Source organism: Lactuca serriola, chromosome 1, assembly GCF_051521515.1.
Source record: "Lactuca serriola cultivar US96UC23 chromosome 1, Lser_US96UC23_V15, whole genome shotgun sequence".
NCBI lineage: Eukaryota > Viridiplantae > Streptophyta > Magnoliopsida > Asterales > Asteraceae > Lactuca > Lactuca serriola.
The window spans coordinates 25,367,603-25,390,814 of record NC_136408.1 but is presented as its reverse complement, the minus strand read 5'-3'; the positions used below and the strand labels follow the sequence as shown (position 1 = coordinate 25,390,814).

Genomic DNA, 23,212 nt, shown 5'->3' with positions numbered 1-23,212 from the left:
TGATCAAGTTAAACTTATAAGTCAAGATAGTTCATATCAACAATTTGCAAGAAATTAGCCTAATCATATAAACTAATACAAATCTTGAAATTTTGATAATTATCTTTTAATTAGATGAGGATAATCATTACCATACCAACAAAATCAAATATTATGAACTAAAACATTTTGTGGTAATGATCCTAATCCAAAACAGGCCAAAAAATCCCGAAAATCTACCATTAGAAGCATCAACTCGTCAAGTGCATTAACATAACTCGCCAAGTTGACCTTATACTAAGTGGACTCGGCGAGTTCATCAGTTAGAGGTCAGAAAATCGATTTTTTCAACTTTGAAAATTAAGCCATGCATAAAATATAACAGAAACAATCTTAGGCTCTGATACCACTGATGGGTTTTGTATACTACAACATCCTATGGTGCACATACAACCCTAAATGCTTTGGATCTATGTTTTCTCTAATTATACATGCAATATTGTTCCCAAAGCATAAAGTCTAAAACTAGCATACAATTCACATAAACAACATAAAAATGAGTTATAGAATTACCTCTTGTTGTAGCTTGTAGTTTTAGCATTTAACAAAGGAGGACTTGAGAGAGATTCTATGAACTCAAAATCAGTTATGGGAACTCCAAGAACACACCAGGTTAACTGATTTTAGCTATAGGGTGACATATATTGTAGGATTTTCAGAGTCATGGTTAAACCCTAATCCATACCATTGGGCTTATTATCCATGATCCATGATCCATATGGACTAACTCTTTATGGATTGTTTCATAAACTTAGTCCATCATGTATCATAAGCCCAAACAATATATATATATATATATATATATATATATATATATATATATATATATATATATAACTAATTTACACAATTAGTCCCCATTAATCTAATTAATCTCTTTTGATCACTAAATTAATTCCAAATTAATTCTTGATCAATACTGATTAAATAACATGATTTCATATTAATATATTAGAACTTATAATATATTAATAAATCGTAAATAACCTCTTCTCAAAAGTCTGTCTTATCAAATTGCTTTCGTGAAGGCAACCAAAATGGACCATGCTACTCTCGGGTCAAGTACATATCAATTATAGTTATGGGCTTAGACACCTAATCCAACAATATCCGGTTGAAATAGACTGAAGGTGAGGCCAACACCCAGATATGCTCGGTAGTATCGGGTTGAAATAGACCGAAGGGGAGGCCAGTGCCCAGATATGCTCGACAGTATCCGGTTGAAATAGACCGAAAGGGAGGCTAGCACCCAAATATGCTTGGCAGTATCCGGTTGAGATTGACCGAAGGGGAGGTCGGGACCCAGATATGTTTGGCAATGTACTTGTTGTATGGTATGTGGTATGATGAGGGAACTCACTAAGCTTCGTGCTAATGATTTTTAGTTTTGGTTTTATGTACTTCTTATTTGAAAGGAAAGGAGTCGGCATGATCGCAACACATCACACCATGATTTTCGCACATGAGATCTTTGGGAGTTATACTCTAATGTTGTTTTACTATGACATGTTTTGACTATTGATATATTGGTTTTGATATGGTTTGACACTATGGATGTTTTTCAGACTATTGGTTTTATAGTTACTTAATTAAAAATGGAATTTTTGGTCTTAAATTTTGGGGTGTTACATGTGCCTTTTGGTCAACTTGTGAGGGTTTTGGTCTTGGAATGGGCAAAATGGTATTTTGCCCAAATTACAGATTAGACTTGGCTTGGGATCAATTGAGTATGGAAAAATTACCTTAATTGTTAATTAGGGATATTTGATGCAACTAATAGGCGAAATCTAGTTTCGGCAGTTCGGGTGTGAGTTCTATCAATATTCTATGCGAGGTGACTCTTCTCACTATACTTACATGTGTGGTAGTATATACATGCTGACCAACTGTGTCTTATTTGTTGTTGCTATGATGTGTTATTGTGTCTTGAGACTTCAGATAGTCTCCAGGGTTGCTGATAACCCACAAGGCGTGTTGTTTGCCCACTGAGACTTTAGGTAATCTCTAGGATTGTTGATAACCCATAGGTCGTGTTGTTTTCCCACTGAGACTTCGGGTAGTCTCCAAGGTTGCTGATAACTCATGGCTATTTATTTGTGCTGTGTTGTATGTGATATTTTGGGGAAAACTCACTATGTTTTGTACTTCGGTTAGTGGTTTAAACGTTTTCATGTTTTCTCATATTAAAGAAAGAGCACGACTTGATTGCATCGCATCCATGGGAGATTTGTGCACATGATAACTTTTGATGACACTCTGATAAATGTTGAGTTAAATAGTTTATCTAAGTTTTTCGTAAATTGTGAAATTAAATAATTACTTAATTTATTTTAAGTGAAAATTTTGAGTTGAATTCTAGGGCGTTACATATACTATAAGGCATGTTTATATACTTATGTTTTGTATCAGTTATGATATCTCAAGCCTTTTATAAATTAGTGAAAAATATTGCTTCAAAAATACTTTTACAGGACCAAATTCCACAATTATAAATAAACTATGTTTCTAAATAAACATAAATAAAAGTTTTAAAATGGTCGTGAATTTGAAGATGTCACACAATGTAATGCATGAGCGGGGGGGGGGGGGGGGGGGGGGAGGGGTTGATACTGAAATTCAAAGGTAGGATCAAGTGAAGAGAATGGGGGAATTCGAGGTCGGGGTTGCGGAAACAAGAGAATTAAGGGGTGTGAGCAAGGTAGATTTCTTTCACCCCTCTTTTGTTGACATTCCTAAACACAAATCTCTTAACCCAATTTATTGTTGCATACAAAATCAAATTAGCTTATTTAAATGTACACATCGTACCACATAATTTGTATTGAGATTGGCTCAAAATGTATTTGATTTCATATAAATCATAATTACTATTATTTTATATAATAAAAGCAAATCCTTAATGAATAATAAACTTTTTTACTTTAGGATTTTGGCCTCAAACTTTTTATTTTTTATATTTTAACCATAAAATTTTAAATATTAATAGGTTTTGTTCTAAAAAATAAATTATAAAAATTATTCCTATAATTACAAAAAAATCCATGTGTAATTTTATTTTACAGAAATAATTCACATGTTTAAAAAAGTTACAAAAATAATCCTTGTATAATAAAAAATTCAAAAATTACATAAATTGTCCATATGTTTAAAAAAATACAAAAATTGTCTCTGCCTAATAGAAAAATAACTAATTACCTACGAAAATCGGGTTAGTTTAATATATACTAAAAGGAAATGATGGTGAATGTTTCCCCCGATAATTTGCACCATCTATTTTGTAAAATGACATCTTCTACCCCTGCAATATATAAATTTGAGTTTGTTTATGTTTGAACGTTTTTTTTGTGTTTCTTTTTATGTACATTTTCTATGTATGAGTCAGATCATATATAATGTGTTTTTTATTATTTGAACTTTCATTCGTTAACTTAAAAAATCTTACTTACTTCTTTTTGTGTACATTGTACATTCAATTTTCTTTACGTTTCGACATAAATTTTGTGTATGTATTCATGTTTATTTTATGTATGTTTCCTACGTATAAATTTGGTCACATATAATAGGTTTTCATTTGACGGTATGAACTGAAGTAAGTCATGTAAACATAAAACAATAACATGATGAACAAAAAAGTTCCCAAAACCAAACATCTATCAATAATGGACAAACACGTTTGCGTTGCTTGCGAAATTGGGAATGAGTATCTTCTATTATATATTAAAGGGATGTGATACTTCCACAGATTTTTTTAATGCATCCACTGATTTTTTTAGTAAAATGATGAATGTAACCCTCATTTATAATTAGATTATAATTAGTTATTCAAAGATTGATCTAAAGCAAAATAGTCATACCAAAAGAGTACTCCCACTCTTCCTTCTCCGGCACCGCAATCATTTTCTAGTGCAATCTCTATTTTATCAATTCTCTTTCTAGTACCAACTAATATAAGAAAATCGTCATTGTGAACCACCATTTTCTCATCCAAAATCAAGGCATTTTCTTGCCTAAATCACATTCGTTTAAAACCAAATACAAAATACAAAAAGCATAATCAAAATCCAAAAATTGAACTCTGTATATCTTTCTTAAAATCGTAGAATGTTAAACCCAAAATCGAACTCATATTTCTTGTTTAAATTGCAGAACTTTAAACCTAAATTGAACTCCAACTTTCTTGCCAAAATCGTCATAGATCCATCTCCAGATTTCTTGCTTAATTTGCCATAAATATAAAACCAGGAAAAGCTTGAACTTTAAACCCAAAAACCGAACTTGCAGAAGAAACCTAAAATCAGTGAAAATGTTGGAGGGGAAAACATCAACTCAAGTGGGGGAATGAAGGATGAAGAAACAAAGTGAGAAGGCGGTGGTTTCAATAGAGAATCGTCGATGGTTGCAGTGGATGAGATGAGAAGGTTGTTGATAGCGGTGGAGGACAGGGAGGTTGTCGCCAATGGGCTGGAAAAGGCGAGGGAGAGCCAGTTGTTGTCGACGTTTGGAATGGTGAAGGTAAGCACAAGGGTTACACTTGCGAGGCTGATACAGATGTAAAACGTGAGCAATCATGCCTTCAAGAATTTCACTACGAATACATTTTGCATCAACTGAAATAAATTTTCCGGCAATTGTTGTAGCCTCATGAAGATTTCACGGCGTACTAGCCGATGGTGACGTCTGCAAGCACAAACAAAGGCTTGTGAATGATGGTTGTTGCAGCCTCAAGAAGTGACAAGGAGATCCCAGGTGGAGGTTGTCGCCTCTTCTTCTTTGACCTAGTTATGGACAGACCGATGATTTTCAATTGAAAGGAAAATTTGCGTTTGAATAGTTAACTACAAGGGCATAACTATCATTTTATCTTAAAAATCAGTGGTTGTATCAAAAAATACCGTGGATTTGTCACCTCCCTATATTAAAACCAAATCTTAGCAATAGTACACTTTTATGCTTTAGAGTTTTGCATCAATTGTTTTTGGGTCAAAGACTTTCGGCACAATATTTTTGTATGTTTGCAACAAGATTTTCATATATTAGCAGATTTTTGTCCCTAGGTATTTTGGTTTTTAAACTTTGACAACAATACTTTTGTATATAGACATGTTTGGTCCTTAAACTTTCATATGTTATCATATTTGGTTCCTTGCAAAGCGGAAGTAATACCACTCTAGTTATATATAATAATCGATGACCAAAAATCACTGGCATATTGAAGGAGCCAAAACTTTTTGTGATTTGATCTGGTGGATTAAAAACTTGAAGGGTGCTAGTTAGACAAAAAAAATACAAGGGGAAATTAAACAATTTTTTTTATAGAAAACGGAGCTAGAAGAAAATTTGGAAAAAGGGGATTGTACCAGAAAGGAAAGCATTGCTTGATTTATCAACAGGTGGCTATTCGGAAAATTAAAGTCAATCAATAAGTTCCCCAACAACCGCCATGACTTTATATTGGTTTTCTCTCTCCACCGCACTCTCTCCTCGTCTGCAGTTTCCTCACTGCCGGAGCATTCGTTTTCAGTCGTTCAACGTTACAACTTCTTCTTCCTCTCCTTCTTCGCCGACGACTTCATTTTCGAATCATCGAGTTGTTACACGGGAGCATGGTAAAAAGGACAAGCTCATGAAAGCTCTTGTAATTTCCAACTCGAAACCCTATCCCCCTAGAGCAAATCATGAGCCTTTTTATGTGTTTTGGGTACATTTTAGAAGAAAGAGAAGTCCAATCTTGGTTATTGTTGAAGCTCCAACTTGTGGATTCATAGCCTACATTGCTTTTCTCAACTCAAGAAGGTATAAAGTTTGAAACTTGATGATTCATTTGTTAGATCTAGTTATTGTTAACTTTTATGAACTTTCTGTCCCAAAACCTTTGTCCTTGTGACTATGGACTACTCCAGACCATTTGATATGTCCTTTCAGTCGTTTTTAAGTGCTTGGTGTCATAAAAATGAAGCTTGATCCTTTCCTTTCATCCATGCATGAGTTATGGAGTTTTTGGTGATGTTAGAAGTTAGCATTTTGGGATTAAGCTCTCTTTAGCCATGAAAATGCATAAAGTTGGAGACTTTATGGATTAGAACTCCTTTTAAGGTCAACTATGAGGTTGGAGTAAAGTGTCTTAATAATTAAGAGCTTGAAATTAAGATGTGGGTTTTGGTTGAGTACGTTGAGCGTAAATCTGTTTACGCCCAACGTAGCCAGGTAAGACCCTGTTTTTAGCTTCTGTGCTCTTACGCCTAGTGTAAGGCCTTGGTACACCGCGTGTAAGGTCAAAGTTGTTGACCTTTGACTTTTTGACTTTTTAACCGAGTGTACCTTTTGGTCAACTTGTAACGGTTTTGGCATTGGAAGGGGCAAAATGGTCTTTTGTCCAAATTACGGATTAGACTTGGCCTGGGATCAATTGAGTATGGGAAAATTACCTTAATTGTTAATTAGGGTTATTTTGTGCAATTAATAGGTGGAATCTAGTTTCGGAAGTTCGGGTTTGAGTTCTATCAGTATTCTATGTGAGGTGAGTTTTCTCACTATACTTGCATGTGTAGTAATATATACGTGCTGACCAACTGTGTCTTATTTGTTTTTACTGTGACGTGTTACTATGTGTTGAGAATTCAGATAGTCTCCAGGGTTGCTGATAACCCGCAGGGCGTGTTGTTTTCTCACTGAGACTTCAGGTAGTCTCCAGGGTTACTGATAACCCACATGTCGTGTTGTTTGCCTATTGAGACTTCGGGTAGTTTCCAAGGTTGCTGATAACTCATATATGTTTATTTATGTTGTGTTGTATATGATATTTTGGGGAAAATTCACTAAGATTTGTGATTCGATTTGTGGTTTAAATGTTTTCATGTTTTCTCATATTAAAGAAAGGGCGCGACTCGATTGCATCACATCCATGAGAGATTTGTGCACATGATAACATTTGATGATACTCTGATAAATGTTTTGAGTTAAATGGTTTATCTAAGTTTTTCGTAAATTATGAAATTAAATAATTACTTAATTTATTTTAAGTGAAAATTTTGGGTTGAATTCCGGGGCGTTACAGATACTACAGGGCATGTTTATATGCTTATGTTTTGTATCGGTTATGACATCTCAAACCTTTTATAAATTAATGAAAAATATTTCTTCAAAAATACTTTTATATGACAAAATCCCACAATTATAAATAAACTCTGCTTTTAAATAAGTATAAATAAAAGTTTTAAAATGGTCGTGAATCTGAAGATGTCACACACTGGAATGCAGGAGTGGGGTGATATTGAAATCAAAGGCGGGATCAGGTGAAGGGAATGGGGAAATTCACGGTCGGCGTTGGAGAAACAAGAGAATTAAGGGGTGCGGGTAAGGGAGATTTCTTTCTCCCCTCTTCAGTCCTCTTGACATTCCTAAACACAAATCTCGCAAGCGAATTTATTGTTATATACAAAATCAAATTAGCTTATTCAAATGTATACGTCTTACCCCGTAATTTGTATTGAGATTGGCTCAAAATGTATTCGATCTCATATAAATCCCAATTACTATTGTTTTATATAATAAAATCAAATGCTTAATTTTTTTTGCCTAATGAATAATACACTATACTTTAAGATTTTGGCCTCAAACTTCTTATTTTTTGGATTTTAACCACAAAATTTTTAAATATTAAATAAGATTGGTTCTGTATAAAAAATAAATTATAAAAATTGCCTCTATAATTACAAAAAAGTCCATATGTAATTTTATTTTCCCGAGATAATCCACATGTTTAAAAAAGTTACAAAAATAGTTCATGTATAATAAAAAATTTAAAGATTACATAAATTGTCATTATGTTTAATAAATACAAAAATTGTCTCTACCTAATAGAAAAATAGCTAATCATGCCTCTGAAAAGCAGAGTAATTTAATATATATTATAAGGCAATGTTCTTGAATGTTTCTCTCGATAATTTGCACCGTCTATTTTGTAAAATGACATCTTCTACCTCTTTAATATATAAATTCGAGTTTGTTTATATTTCAACGTCATTTTTTTTATGTTTCCGTGTTTCTTTTTATGTACACTCGGGTCACATCTAATACGTCTTTTATTATTTGAACTTTAGTTTGTTAACTTAAAAATACTTAACTATTTTTATGTACATTTTAAATTCGATTTTCTTTTAAGTTTTAACATAAATTTGTACATTTTAAAAATACTACCTATTTTTATATACACGTTTTTATTTTATATATGTTTCCTACTTATAACTTTAGTCCTTAAACTTTCATATGTTATCATATTTGGTTCCTTGCAAAGCGGAAATAATACCACTCTAATTATATATAATAGTGGATGACCAAAGATCGCCGGCATATTGAAGGAGCCAGAATTTTTGTGATTTGATCCGGTGGATTAAAAACCTGAAGGGTGCTAGTTAGACAAAGAAAAATACAAGGGGAAATTAAACAAATGTTTTATAGACAAGGGAGCTAGAAGGAAATTTTGGAAAAAGTGGATTGTATCAGAAAGGAAACTAGGAAAGCATTGCTTGATTTATCAACAGCTGGCTATTCGGAAAATTAAAGTCAATCAATACGTTCCCCAACAACCGCCATGACTTTATATCGTTTTTCTCTCTCCACCGCACTATCTCCTCATCTTCAGTTTCCTCACCGCCGGAGCATTCATTTTCAGTCGTTCAATGTTACAGCTTCTTCTTCCTCCCCTTCTTCGCCGACGACTTCTTTTTCGAATCATCGAGTTGTTGTTACGCGGGAGCGTGGTAAAAATGACAAGCTCATGAAAGCTCTTGTAATTTCCTTTTCTTTGTGACTTTATGTTTTTACTCTTTCTGTTGCTCTGCTTTTATTTTGGTTTGATTGTGCGCATTGCCATAAGCTGTTTACTATTTAGGTTTTTGTGATTGTTGATATTTAACATGTATAAACTATATATCGTTCCTATTTATCACTAGGTTAATATACTTTAATGGTTTAGTATTCACAAATTATTGTCGGGTAGGTGTTCGATCAAATGCAAGACATAATACTGTAGTTTTTCTAATTTGTATTTTTTGCTTCCCTCCACTATCGATTACGTTCCTTTCCACATATTACTAAAATTTCAAGTTAAAACTAAATCATTTACCGGTTTTAGTCATTACAAATAATTGATGTAGTTCATTATGACATACAAGATTACATTGTGTTGTAATCAACTACTGCAATTCTAAGTATTTGACTAACAGTCAAAAATTTTGTTAATGAGATAAGGATTGCAATTCGAGACTTATTGGTGTTTTGAATTACTTGGTTTACAACTCATAGGAAGTGATATCTGATTTGGCAAATATAGCATTTAGCAGTGGTTATCAATTATAAATCACCTTGTTATTTTACAATTGGAGAAACCTGTTATGTGCAAGGTTAACAAATCTATCATCACAGTTACATGTATTTATAATATATGCAAATTTTGGATAGTCCACTATGATAGAGGAACACAAGCCCTAAAAACACAGTGAGATTTTGGATATAAATTATTACCATGTTATGATGAATTTGTCATGAAATGGAAACTGCTACAACATAAAATTTGTAATATTTCTTATGGTTTTGGATGTTATATGTAATTTCTATTTAAACAGGCACCACATGGGATCAATTGTTTGGAACTTCCCCTAATTCAGCATAAACATTTACCTGATCTGGACAGAGTTTCTGCTCTATTAAGTGGTAACTTCATCTTCTTATGATTCTACTTGTAGTTTCAACTTTCAAGTATGTTATCTAGAGTTTAATTCTTTCTCTTTCTTGCACTTTTATGTTGGCAGCAACTACTTTTGATTGGATCATCATAACTTCACCTGAAGCAGCTCTTGTCTTTCTTGATGCCTGGAAGTATGCACACAACTTTCCTCCATATAATAATAATAAGCTACATTTCCTTGTATATAACTTTTTAATCAATTTTTTTAAGGTGCAAACATACAAAATCTTTATAACTTTCTACTCTTTATGATTCCTAGAGGAGCTGGTTCCCCGAGTGTGAAGATAGCTGTGGTTGGAACTGGTACAGCAAGCATATTTGATGAAGCTCAATCCATTGATGTTGCATTTGTCCCATCAAAAGGTAGTTTTTGATACGATGGATTCTGGGAAGGAATGGAATGGTTCATTCCATTCCACTATCCAACCAAACATGATTATGGAATGTAATGAATCATTCCATTCCATTCCATTACATTGTACAAGAATCAATGTTTAGTTTTGTTGGACATTTACAGCAACTGGGAAGGTTCTTGCTTCAGAGCTGCCAAACCATGGGAATGAAAATTGCACTGTTCTTTATCCTGCTTCTGAAAAAGCTAGTCATGACTTAGGTATCATATCAAATTGTCAATTATCAATTATCAATTATCAATTATCACCCCTATTTTATATCTAAATTTTACTTTCTCTTTTTCTTTCTTTCAGAAAATGGGCTTTCTAAACGTGGATTTCATGTCACACGATTAAATACTTACACAACGGTATATAACTATATATTAAACTCGATTATATTTACTGTTTATAATCAATAATTAATTTTTTTTTTACTTCTTTTATTAGGAAACTGTTCAACATGTGGACCAAGTTATTTTCGAACAAGCACTTTCTGCTTCTGTTGTTGCAGTTGCATCACCTTCTGCAATTAGGTAAGTTCTAGTTTCATTTCCTGATTATTTATCTTCATTTTTTTTTTTTTTTTTTTTAATTTGTATGATTAATTTTTGTTGTGAAAACAGAGCATGGATGAATCTTGAATCTGTGTCAGATCGGTGGCATGGTTCTGTTGCATGCATTGGTGAAACCACTGCTTCAGCTGCCAAAAGAATGGGCTTGAGAAATGTGTACTACCCATCCAGCCCTGGCCTTCAAGGGTAATCTTTCTTTTGAGTTCGAGGGTATTTACGTCTTTTACACCTACAAGTAAAACACATAAAAACAATAAGACATAAAAAATTGCAATTCTTGTGTTATTGACATCGGTCTCAGTCTCATTCAACTTATGTTGACTTGAAGTGACATTGAAAGTACATTTCATTTTGTAGTTGGGTTGACAGCATTATTGATGCTTTAGGAGTCCATAAGCAAGTCCAAAAGGTATAAGCCCATCCACGATTCAACTTTTCTAGGTAATCTCTCTCTAAAATGTCTTTATAATAATTATTTTTTTTTAATCAAAGTTAAGATTTTAATTTTTTTCATCTATTTCTCTTTTCAAGATTTCTGCTGTCGGTGTACAAAAATAATCGAGTAGGAAAATCATGTAAAAAAAAAATTGGTTCACATTGAAATGTCAAGAAATGATGAGAAACTTGGAAGAGATGCTTCTTTCTTGAATTTGTATATAACTCAATACTCCTATTGGGACAAGATTTTATTTTTGTTATTATTATTATTTTTTCACTTGATACAAAAAATAAATATGCTTACAAACAACAAATGATAAAAGGCCAAAATTTAGAAAGAAGGTTCTCATTTATCAACACGTACATGAGATGATAACCATTGGTCGGTTTGTTTATGCAAGTACTTGATTTGTGTCACTTGTGACTTTAAATACGGATTTGTCACCATCCAAATATCACACCATCGATACTTCAAAACAACTTATTCCAAATTATTGACATCCAACACTGGTCCCATATTTATAAATGTGACCCCTGTTAATACGCAGTGTTGTCACTTTCTACCCCCATGCCTGTGACACGACAAGAAACCAACATTAAGAAACAGAGAAAACGATGACGGTATAAATGTATGATACTGTATTTGATGTGTATTGGACGAGAAACCAACATTAAGAAACAGAGAAAACGATAATGGTATTAATGTATAATACTGTGTATGTGTATGATGTGTATTGACCTGATATCGGGACTGATACTGATATTATTGGGGATGGGACATGAAGGTGGTCATTACTCATTAGGATTTCTTGGACTATTATTGGTTAGGTAACATTTTTTTTTTAACTTGGACAAAGTCTTGTGAATAAAAGGACAGTGGGGTTATGGTTTTCTGAACAAGTATTTGACCGGTGGGTACTATGGAGATACAAACGAAGGGGCAAGAAGGTCAGTTAGTAGCATGTTGTTTCTTATACACTTTTGTGATGGTCCCATCACACGACCACCAGAATCATGAATCATGCACCATGCTCCACCACCATATCTCCGATTCAAGAACCTATGTGGATGGGATTGGACGCTCCCCCTCTCCAAAAAGATGATGGCTTTATGGTTTAATCTTTTGACTTTCTTGCATCTTGAATTATGTTATAGGATTGAGATTTGTTATTGAGTATCTCTATTTAATGTTTCTACAGTATTGATGTTTGTGCCATTTGTAATTAAGAGTTCGAATGGTTTCCTGTTTGGTAATCGATTACAGGAAAACCATAGATGTTAGGATTCTGAACGAACACAGTTGAAAATGCGAAAAAATAAAACAAACAAGGTAATAAGATATGCGTCACATGATTGCCGTAATCGTATTACATCCACATGCAAAGTACACAAAGGTTTATTAATTTTGTACTAATGTTTATAATTACATTGAGATTCCACATAAAGAGCTATGTATTGTGATTTTAATCCTAAAGCTGACACTTATTAGATTTCAACCGCAAAGCCATGTTTTTTTTTGGGGGGGAGCTACCCGCAAACCTTGTAAGGGGCGGGTTCCCCGGTCATTCACACTCTTTAAGGTCCAAAAGCAAGCAAACCCCATGACTCATCTGTAGGTGATGAACATTAAAAGCACAAGGGGCGAGTTTGTAGAATACTTTGAGAAGTGATTAAATATGTTGGAATAATTGAAATTTAATGGAGTTGGATTACGGATGAATTGCACTTTGTTGTAACGTGTGTTTGGTTGGAAGAAATGAAAAGGAATCCAAGAACAAGAATTGGATAATCATAAATCATTAGGTTCACTTATAGATAATTATACCAAGTTTTATGTGTTTTAATACGTTAAATGTGACTTGAGAATTGACGATATGAATGCATATCTACCTATCCGAGCAAAATAAGAAATATGACACCTGATATCAATGACATAAATGTTTGTAGTAGGCTTATGGCTGTTAGGCCTGAAGCTATACAAGACAACATTTATTCCATAGAGTGTGCGGGGTCTTTAGGGGGGGGGGGGGGGGTAGGATACCACTACCCACTAAAGTGTGGACATTTGTTAATCTGTGCAACTTGGTCGGATTTTGTTCTAGTTAAGGTTAAGTTTTATACATTGCATATATAATACGGCTGATAGTTAGAGTTTCAATGATACTATTTGTTTTCAAGTCGGTGAATAAGAATACTCCTCCTACCCTCTGGGTTGTGGATGTATGTCATATTTGATTAAACCACGTTAAATATTGTGTTTTCATATGTGTGATTTATTTTCTCCTTTATTCCTTAACATAACATAAATAATGGAGGAAAGATATAATTCAATTATATTTACATCCACCACTACTAGGAATTGTGAAATCCTTCACTACGGAATTTGAAGCAATAAGACTAAGAATGGAATATAGGTATATGAGACGTTTTGTATGAAGTGTGTGGACTATAAAGACATGAAAGACATCCCGTTAAAAATATATTCGTCCCGTGATTCTTGATGTTTTATTTTTGAGTCATATATGTAGTGATATTTTGGATGGAAGTGCATTTACACTTTTTATATGTATTACGAATAACTGGTATATAGGATGGAAGATACTATATAGTTAAGGTTTATTACAATCATACAAAAGGAATATTGTTGTACATTATTTGTCGTAAATGAACTCGAACTTATCTTTCAATCGACAGAGTTAATTATACTTTTGGATCATTGGATGGAACTTTTGTGTTACAATAATACATAAGAGAATATGATGATGAAACTTGTTGTATACTTCGGGTTTCTGCAACTCAATGTAACATATAATTATAAGTCGTGCTACATTTGCAAACATGTAAAATCTCATGATTATTTTTTTTAACAAATCTAAAGAGTTATTCATTTAATTTTATTTTTACAAACTAAGTTGTAAAAACTCGAGAAAATAATGAGCTTTATGTGCATCAACTTCAACATTTAAAAACATATTGATACGATGTATACGCAAACTAATGTATTTATGCCTTTGTATAAAAGAAGTTGGTTCATCATCACGTATACTATTCTAATTTTGTCTAATTAACCAATGATTCATAGCATACGTTTGCTTTTCTAACTAATAAACTATTCATCTACAAATGAATTAGCAATTTTATTAGGTATTAAACAAATTGACATGTAGTTTTTGTTTTTATTTTTTATAGCTATAAAGGGGCTAGTTTTCGCAAAGGAGAAGAGCGTTTTGTATTGCTTCTTTAAGCCGACATGGGTCATATTCAGAGATCATGATGTCTCATTTTTTTTATATTGATGACCGTTGTTTTTTTTTCTAGGAGAATAGTCGCATGAAAATGCGACTAATATCATTTGTATTTAGAATAGTTTCTAATTTATTATGGGGAATGAAAAAGAGTTTTTTTTTGTTTTTATTTTTGAAGAAGAAATTGAGGAATTGAGGATGTATAAAGGGGAAATCCACTTTATTTACTTGGGTCTTCCAATTCATTTTAGCAAGCGGAGGGAGGGTGAAAAGTTGGAAAATTATAATCAACCGGTTTCCTAATAAATTATCTTTTTAAAGAAGAATGTGTTACTTATTGGTGGGTGTATTTTAACATATGATTGTAAGTCGGATAGATTGTCTCTTATCAAAGGACAATGCCAAAGCCAATATCAACTAATAATGTTGGCAAGCAGATCGTCTAGGATATATAGTAGTTGAAAAACTAGTTGCTAGCTGATAGCTAAAAACTAGCTAATAAGATATGACATTTGATAAAGTAGCATATAAACTAGTTGAAATATGTAAATTACATAAAAAGATATGCAGAAGAAGATTGAGTTTTTCTTTTTATAATAAATAAATGGTATATTTGAGAAGTTTTAAAATACTCAATAAACTCGTTGAAATGTTAGTCTGAATAGGATTATTTTTTTTAGAAAAGAAAACTAGCTTATAAGTTCGTGTATAAACTATTTGTTGGTTTGTCTGACAACTTAAAAAAAAAACTGTAAAAATAAGCTAATTGTAACGTGCAAAATATAGTTTAATGCTCGTTGTTGGTGGAAGTCTTTTGGCCCCCGTGTTTATGACATGATAAACATAAATACCTCATTCTTTGGTTGTATTCTCTGCTTTGACAATCTCTCTTACGCCTTGTTCCCGAGTTCTACTTAAGGAGAGAAATGGGAGGATACGGAGGGAAAGTGAGGGGTGTCGAAGGAAAATCGTGTTCCCGAGTTTCATTAATGGAAGGAAAGTGAGGGGAGGGGAAGGATTTTGGAGTCATATTTTCCTTCCAAATTTTCCTCCCAAATTGGGCGGATTTGGGAAGAAAGTGAGGGGAAAGAAAATTTTATGCTTTATTTGCTTTTTCCTCATAATTCGGGAACACAAAAACTTAAAATTTTCCTTCTATTTCCTTTCATTTCCTTCGAACTCGGGAACACGGAATAATGAATATTTTCCTTCACCTCCCTTTCTTTCCGTCAAAATTTTCCTTCCCTTTCTTTTACTGAATTTACAAAAAAAAACTCGGGAACAAGGCGTTAGGCTAAGCGGAGTCGGGATGTTAAGCCCACTCGCTACGCTCGCTAACGTGCCATGAACACCTCCCCCTAGCGCTCACTAGAGGAGTTGCTATCTGATTACCATTTTGGCGAGAAGTGAGAGAAGGTGAGGGTGAAAGCTTATTGGTGGAGACGGTTCCCTTCTTTTTCATCGTTGATTGCAGGTTCGAAGTTCTCATCGCGTTCTTCGTTTCTGCTTTGTCGCCCAAGGAGAAACATACACGGTCCCCTTCTTCTTTTTTGGTGATAATCTAGGTTTTCTGTGCAGTTGTATAATTCCAACGAGAATAAGTTTGATTAAATTCAGAATTAAAGATAACAAATTGCACAAAGAGAGAAATTGTTCAAGCATGTTTAGACATCGAGTTGTTCCCCGGCGTCTGAAAATTTGTCATTGACATTGCCTACGATTGCTCCGACGACAGGTAATAGAACCACAACTTCTCTCCATCCACCATCACCTTTGAATCTAGATTCTCCCAAATCCTAACAAAATTTCCATTCTATTGTTCAATTAAATTGTTCTTCCTTTAATTTTTTTGTGCATTCATGTTTTTCTAGTTGAGTTATTCTCCTCCATTGAAGTGTCAGTGTAACTAACAAGATTTTCATTCCTTCGTTCAATTAAATTGTTCTTCCTTTAATTTTTTTTGTTCGTTCATGTTTTTAATTAAGTTATTCTCTTCTATTGAAGTGTCAGTGTAACTAACAAGATTTCCACCTTCACTACATTTTGAAGAATGACTTTTTTTTCTTCAATTTGATGACCATTCAACTTAGTGTTCATTCACTCTTCAATGTTCAGGTTAGTTTTTTTTTTCTTTTTTTGCACATAAGTTAATTTTGTCATTGTTCAAACTGAAAGTTGGATTATTGTAGTGTGATTTTGGAATCATGATTGGATCCAACTTTTTATATTAGCTATAACTTGGATGCAATTTTTTTCATGATTTAGGACATTAGAACTCAAAATTTTTGGTAACAATTTTGGCTGATATGTGTTACATTTAGTTTCTAATTCCTAAACTAAGAGCCTTTGATAAAAATTAAGCTAGTAAAAAAAACTATCCTGCTTATGCCTCTGTAAGCATTTGTGCAAATTATATGACATGTATATCATAAACACTCAATTAGCTCTTCAACCTATTTAGTGATTTCACAGAACTACATGTAGAATTTGCATCAAAAGAACATGTTTGTGTGGATTGCAGAAAACGTAAAGGACAATTTGATTATATCAAATATTTTCTTTCTACACCAAGAAGCATACCATGAGAAGAAAAATATCAATAAATCAAGATTACCTCCATTTTTATAGCTTCAGCATATATGTTCATATATGAACAAATGTTGTTTATATTATGTGTAGTTATCCCTAAGCTTTGTAATCTTTTAGTTTGATGAAATTGCTGTTTTTTTTTGTTTGCGGTTTATATTTAAACAGTTGAATATCATGATGGAGCAAAGTTAAAGAGAAGAGTGGGATTGAAGGATTTGATAGCAATTGATTTGTAGTCATCGTATATTCTCTTTAGTTATTAGGTATAAACCGATCAAATGTTTCATCAAGGAAGCGATTGTATTTTGTTTTTATAAAAGAATGTAAGGATAAATATATTTCTAGTATTTGGTTTATTATGTAAGAATGTAGCTTAGGCAAATGGTATATGTTAAATATACATTTAGTTTTGATCTGTAACTTTCTGTAAAAGCTTGGTAGGGAAAAATGTTTCTATATTAAACTAAAGCAGTTTAATTAAATTAGAAAAAGAAAAAGAAAAAAAATGAAGTGTTAGGAGCGTTACCATTCCTTACTAAATGTTAAGATTAGGCGCTAAATAGTAAAAAATAAGGTGACACTCCAAAATCTTACGTGACAATATGTTAGGAGTGTTACCACTCTCCTTATAAAAAGATAAATGATACTTTCAAAGAAGCTTTAAGTTTTTTAACATATGATTTTCGAGCATAAATTTGCAAATATTTGATATTTGAAAATGTTCATGATTTTCAAAGAAAATCAGCCTATTCAAAATGATATTTAGAAGAAATACATATTTTTGCTAGCATAAAACAATTTCAAAGCCGTAATTTTTCATAGATTCTTGACTATCCATGTGAATTTAATTTTTGGATTTCATCTTAAAAATAACTAAACATATTAATTTTTAAAAATAAAGTTAAAAAAATTAAAAATATTATGAAATGATTACATTTTCAGTACATTTGAAAATGATAGTAACACTTTCCAAGATGAGATCCACTATGAGATAATTTTTCTTATATAGATAATTAATGTCAATTAAGGGGTATGCCCACACTCTGCATGGGACAGAGGATGTTGATTTTGTTTTAGATGTGTGTCCTGTTAATTTTTTCTTTATGGATCTACTGAAGCTGTTTTCGTTTATACTACTGTACGTGACAGTATTTTTTTGATTTGGTTTTGTTTTGTTTTTCTCTTCTTTAGTATCGTGTTGTGCTGAACTGTCAAATACACAAAAATAACAACCTATTATTGCTGAATTCTTTATGTCCTTTTTTTTTACACATAACTACTCTAAGAAATTCGACAGCTTCACTTGTCAAGTCAACACTCTACAAAATCAACAAAAAAACCCACTAAAATCTCAACCAATCATATGGACAAAAAAACTAATTATCACATGGTTTAATAAAACACTCATACATAAATGCACTTGTAACATCCCAAAAATTCATAGTAAAATTTTCATTTTTAAAATAATAAATCATACAAACGAGTTGTTCCAAAACTGATCAAAGTGAATAATATTATTTCAACATCAGAGTAAATATTGAAAATTACCAATTCGGAAAACTCTGGTGGATGCGGTGCACTCACGTCATCTTATTTACGTTTTGTGTTCTTAAATCAATTCGTACTTTGATTTCATTCATATACTCGATTCATACGAACTATAGAAAGGGTAAAGTGTTTGTCTCTTTTATTGTTTATGAGAGAGTATACAATATGAAAGAGTAAAGTGTTCTATCAGCTCACCAAAATTACTCTAATATGTATACATACCCCTATTTACAGGAGTTAACAGAAGCACAAAAAAAAATACATATGGGCTAAGACACTGAAGTTTCAAAAACTAAACTGCCCTTATGAAATACATATAACGAATACATCATAACAGACTTCGATACAAGACATGACCTGAGACACTTCGACATCTCACAATATATTTCGAACCCTACACATTCGTACTAGAAGTACCTGAAACCATAAACATAAAACCTCAAGCACAAATCTTTGTGAGTTCCATAAAATACCACATACCATATATAGAATAGAGATTGTTATGTGAGATCCATAGTATTATAATTGCCATTATGCCATGATTCGTATCATGATCTTTACTTTTCAGTCTCGGGGCCAAACCCAGCGTCTCATAAACAAGCGTCAAGAGCCACCTCCAGGTCTTCCATGCAAGTATAAAAAAAAAAAACAACTAGCATCCTACATACAATTGCCAAGGTCCAAACCCTGGTCTTGCATATAATTTGTCAGGAGCCGTATCTAGGTCTTTCATGAAATTGACAGGTTCCATCACCTAGTCTTTCTACATAACTTAATCATATGGGCCAACATCGATGCCTTCGACTCCCTTAGTATAGTGAGGAGACTCACCTCAATCTGAGATAACCGAAACACACACGCGTTGCTGCTACCAGATTCCTCACACTGAACACATCCTAGATATCCTTAATTAATAATTAGGACAAATTACCCATAATTCAAGGTCCAATTTATATATCCTCATAAAAATGGGTAAAAGACTATTTTACCCTTCCTTTGCTTGGCCCAACAATGCAAGGCCCAAACCCAAAATGACTCAAGGCCCAAAAACTTCCCAAATGTCATTCAGGTGCATATGCCCAGTGTACCAACCTGGTACGCCCTGCATACGACATTGAAGCCCAAATTCATCTCCAAACCTCTTAATGCCTTAAGACAACATGTATAACTTACGAATCTGATTCTTATGGGACGTCTTAAGCCATAAAGTTCCTTCCTTTCTGACTTTGCATGACTTAATGGTGTCCAACCCAAAGCCCTAAATCTCTAACATCATCAAAAGACCACCAACTTAGACATGGAAGGAAAAGAAGGACCAAAATCACATTTTTATGGTTCCTAATAACTCCATAATGGATAAAGTTTCTAGATTTATCCATTAGAATTGTCCAAAAGACCAAGATCTAGCCTTTAAGTCTTAAAGGGACCAAAAGTGCATCTTTTTCAACTTAATCCATTAAGTCCAAGTCTCCAGCCTTTAGATCTGAATCATAATGATGTTTAGATGGATAAATGAAACATCCCAAAAATACGACCCAAAAATTTCATTTTAAATCATTAATACAACTATAGTTAACAATTCATCACATAAAAATCATAAATCATGTATCTCAAAATATCATAAACATCTGTCAAAACATATCAGAGTAAAAACATCCTAGGATAAACAAATAGTGTGTGCACTGCAGTCATCTCGAGCTCTTCCCCTTGCTACTGGAAGTACCTAAAACCAAAACTGAAAACTGTAAGCACGAAGCTTAGTGAATCTCCCCAAACTACCACATACCATACACATAATCACATAAACTGGGCCCCCTCCTCTTCCTCGGGTCCCGCCCAACATCGAATAATGTCCGACATCAGACCCCGCTCGGTATACAGATCTGTTTCTACTAGGCCCCGCCTGTCTCTCGGCCCGCCCACTATACACATACAAACAATAACATATAATCATGCTAGTACATAAAGAATCATAAACAACACTATATCTTCTAGTCTTAAGGCCCTGCCTAGCATGGGCCCCGCCCCTACTCTATTAATGGGAGATATGGAATCCCGTCCACACTCAGCTAGTGATGAGATACGGGACCCCGCCCACACTCACCTCCCTACCAGGCACATACAAGTATCATAAAGACAACAAGTATAACTACACATGCATTTCTTCATCAGATACCACCCAACATTGAACTGTAGTTTGAAAAACATACATATACACATTCCTCTGGCCTCGGACGACATCGAACTGAAGTCCAGAAATATATAAAACAAGCACATGCAGGAATCACAAAGACATCAAACATACAAACATTCCTCGGGCTTGCCCCGACATCAGAGCTTAGTCCAGAACATAATAACATACGTAAACGAGCCGACATTGGTGCCTTTTACCTGTTCCTACATGAGAAATTCACCTCACAAGCTGACTGCAGAATCCCACGAATAAACCTCTCGTTGCTAGCTGGCAGATCCCCGAACTGCTGATCTCTCGACTCCTCGAGCTATCATTACCAACATAATACTTAGTCAAAATCCAATAATCCATTAGATATCATTCCTTTCCAAAGACCCCTTCATGGGTCAAACTTGGTCAAAGTCAAAGTCAAAGTCAAAGTCAACGATTGGTCAAGGTCAAAGTCAACACTCCGAGTTGACTCAACTCGTCGAGTCATCTACCTGAATTGCTAAGTTCCCTTACTAATCGTAGTCATGATAAATTAAGTCAACCCGTCGAGTCCCTCCTCAGACTCGTCAAGTTCTACCTGGTACAAAATCGATACAAATCGACTCAACTCGTCGAGTTCCCTATCTGTTTGGTCCATCTTATAGGATTAAGCCCCTACATTTCAGATCTAAGCTTCTTGTTTCTCATACACACTGAAAACGTCCTTTTAAGGGTAAAGTTTCCAACTTTACACGTTAATACCCTCACTTGACGGGCTTGGCTCAAACCCTAACTCTCTAGAACTTAGATCTTGGTCCACAAGTCATCCATACTCCAAACTAAAGCATATAAACAGAGATCTAGGCCTTAGACATCATTTTAACACGTAAAGCTTCTGCCTTTTCCTCCATGCATGGCCTTTTGGGGCATAAAAGGCCAAGATGACGTCTTAAAGCTTGCATGGGGGCTCCAATGGCATAAAGTTTGCACCTTTATGCCCTAATAGCCCTTAATGATTCCAGATCAGATGGTTCACTCACTTGGGACGTCCATATCCCAAAGATCAAGCTCCTTGGACGAAAACCCCAATAAAGTGAAAATAAGGAAATCTAAGAAACTACTAAGAAAGTTAGAGACTTGATTACCAGAAAATGATGAGAATGAAAGGAAATCTCTGGATCTACTATCTCCTTGAATCCTCAAGCCTCTCATTCTTCCACAAACTTCAACACACACGATTTCTCTCAAGAATGGCTCACAACACTCAAACTAGCATTAGGGTTTCTGGACTCACGGTTTGGACAATGGAGGCTGGAAACCCTAGAGTTTAGGATGTATAAATAGGGTGTAAAATCTCAGATTTAGGGTTTTCACAAACCCATTCCAACTCGTCGATTTGGTCTTCCAAAAACACGCGTGAAAACATTCCTACTTGTCGAGTTCTCACCCTTGAACTCGACGAGTTGCCTTCTTATTTGGAGATTTTCTTTCCTCGTTTGGCCTTCTGGTATCTGGGTGTTACAACTCTCCCCCACTTAAACTGGACTTCTTCCTTGAAGTCCGCTACAGTCACCTACCATGCAAATATCTCATGCGTCATGCCCACAACTTTCCTGCTACCTATCCTAGACCAACTGGTGTTTCCCACCGCCACCGACAATCGCCATCCTGGAAGTACCACTACCATCCCACACAATCAATGGCCTTCCCAAGGCAACTGAAACCAACCATTGAAACCTTAAATCCAATGAAGGATAATCCTTATTGTTGTACAGAGAACTACTTCTGTCGTTCCGAGATCTAAAATCTATAATGGTCTGTCTCCCTGACGGACCGTCTATGCTCCAAAAACTACCATGCCAAAACCTCATCGAATAACTATTCAACCATAAAACTTCCCCCTTGATTATCTTGATGCTACCATTAGAAACAAAAAACCTATCCATAACCAGTTGTAGAATACTTATACTTGACAGAAGGCTCAGATAATCCTTCGAGTAGAAGATTCATCCCTGAAATGGTTAGATTCAGATGAGAGCTGCACAACACGGTCAAATCAATTACTCTGAGATTATTTAATCCAACTGTAAGTGTCTCAGCACCTTCGATCTGCAAGCTACCCTACTCACAAGAATCCTTACATCATTACTTCTGCCCAAACATTGTGCTACCTCTTATCCACTTTTTGAATGAACCGAGACTACCCTGGTCCCAACTTATCTGTCAATTATCTGAAGTACCAGATTCCCACCTGGTTGATGAACCAAAAAGCACCCCCTCAGTCGCTCCCAGCGACTTCCAAAGAAAACTTTGGCTATCGATAACTACCCTATCCACATTGCCCCTCCCGACTCTAAAAATCCTGGCATCCCCGATCCCCTACCTTGATCCAATGGTCCCTACCAGGTCCCACCTGCATTTCTATAAGCACATGGGCCATGCCCACGGGTCCCACCCAACCATATCACGGAGTGGCC

General features: G+C 34.3%; 1 protein-coding gene and 1 long non-coding RNA gene across 3 annotated transcripts; both read left to right on the top strand.

Moving 5' to 3' along the window:
* Window positions 1-8,565: 8,565 nt before the first annotated feature.
* Window positions 8,566-11,466, top strand: LOC145076386 (uroporphyrinogen-III synthase, chloroplastic-like). Its single transcript, XM_079022293.1, has 10 exons — window positions 8,566-8,827; window positions 9,663-9,750; window positions 9,849-9,915; window positions 10,044-10,147; window positions 10,302-10,397; window positions 10,492-10,547; window positions 10,627-10,712; window positions 10,803-10,937; window positions 11,109-11,192; window positions 11,283-11,466. The coding sequence occupies exons 1-9, from the start codon at window positions 8,630-8,632 to the stop codon at window positions 11,164-11,166; spliced, it is 888 nt and encodes a 295-aa protein (XP_078878419.1). The 5' UTR covers window positions 8,566-8,629; the 3' UTR covers window positions 11,167-11,192; window positions 11,283-11,466.
* Window positions 11,467-15,807: 4,341 nt separating this feature from the next.
* Window positions 15,808-17,450, top strand: LOC145067809 (uncharacterized). 2 transcript variants are annotated; one of them, XR_013688892.1, is made up of 4 exons: window positions 15,808-15,908; window positions 16,013-16,169; window positions 16,484-16,549; window positions 17,189-17,450. It is a non-coding gene; the product is annotated as an uncharacterized LOC145067809 (long non-coding RNA). The 2 variants fall into 2 exon arrangements; XR_013688891.1 differs by having other exon boundaries at window positions 16,439-16,549.
* Window positions 17,451-23,212: the final 5,762 nt, after the last annotated feature.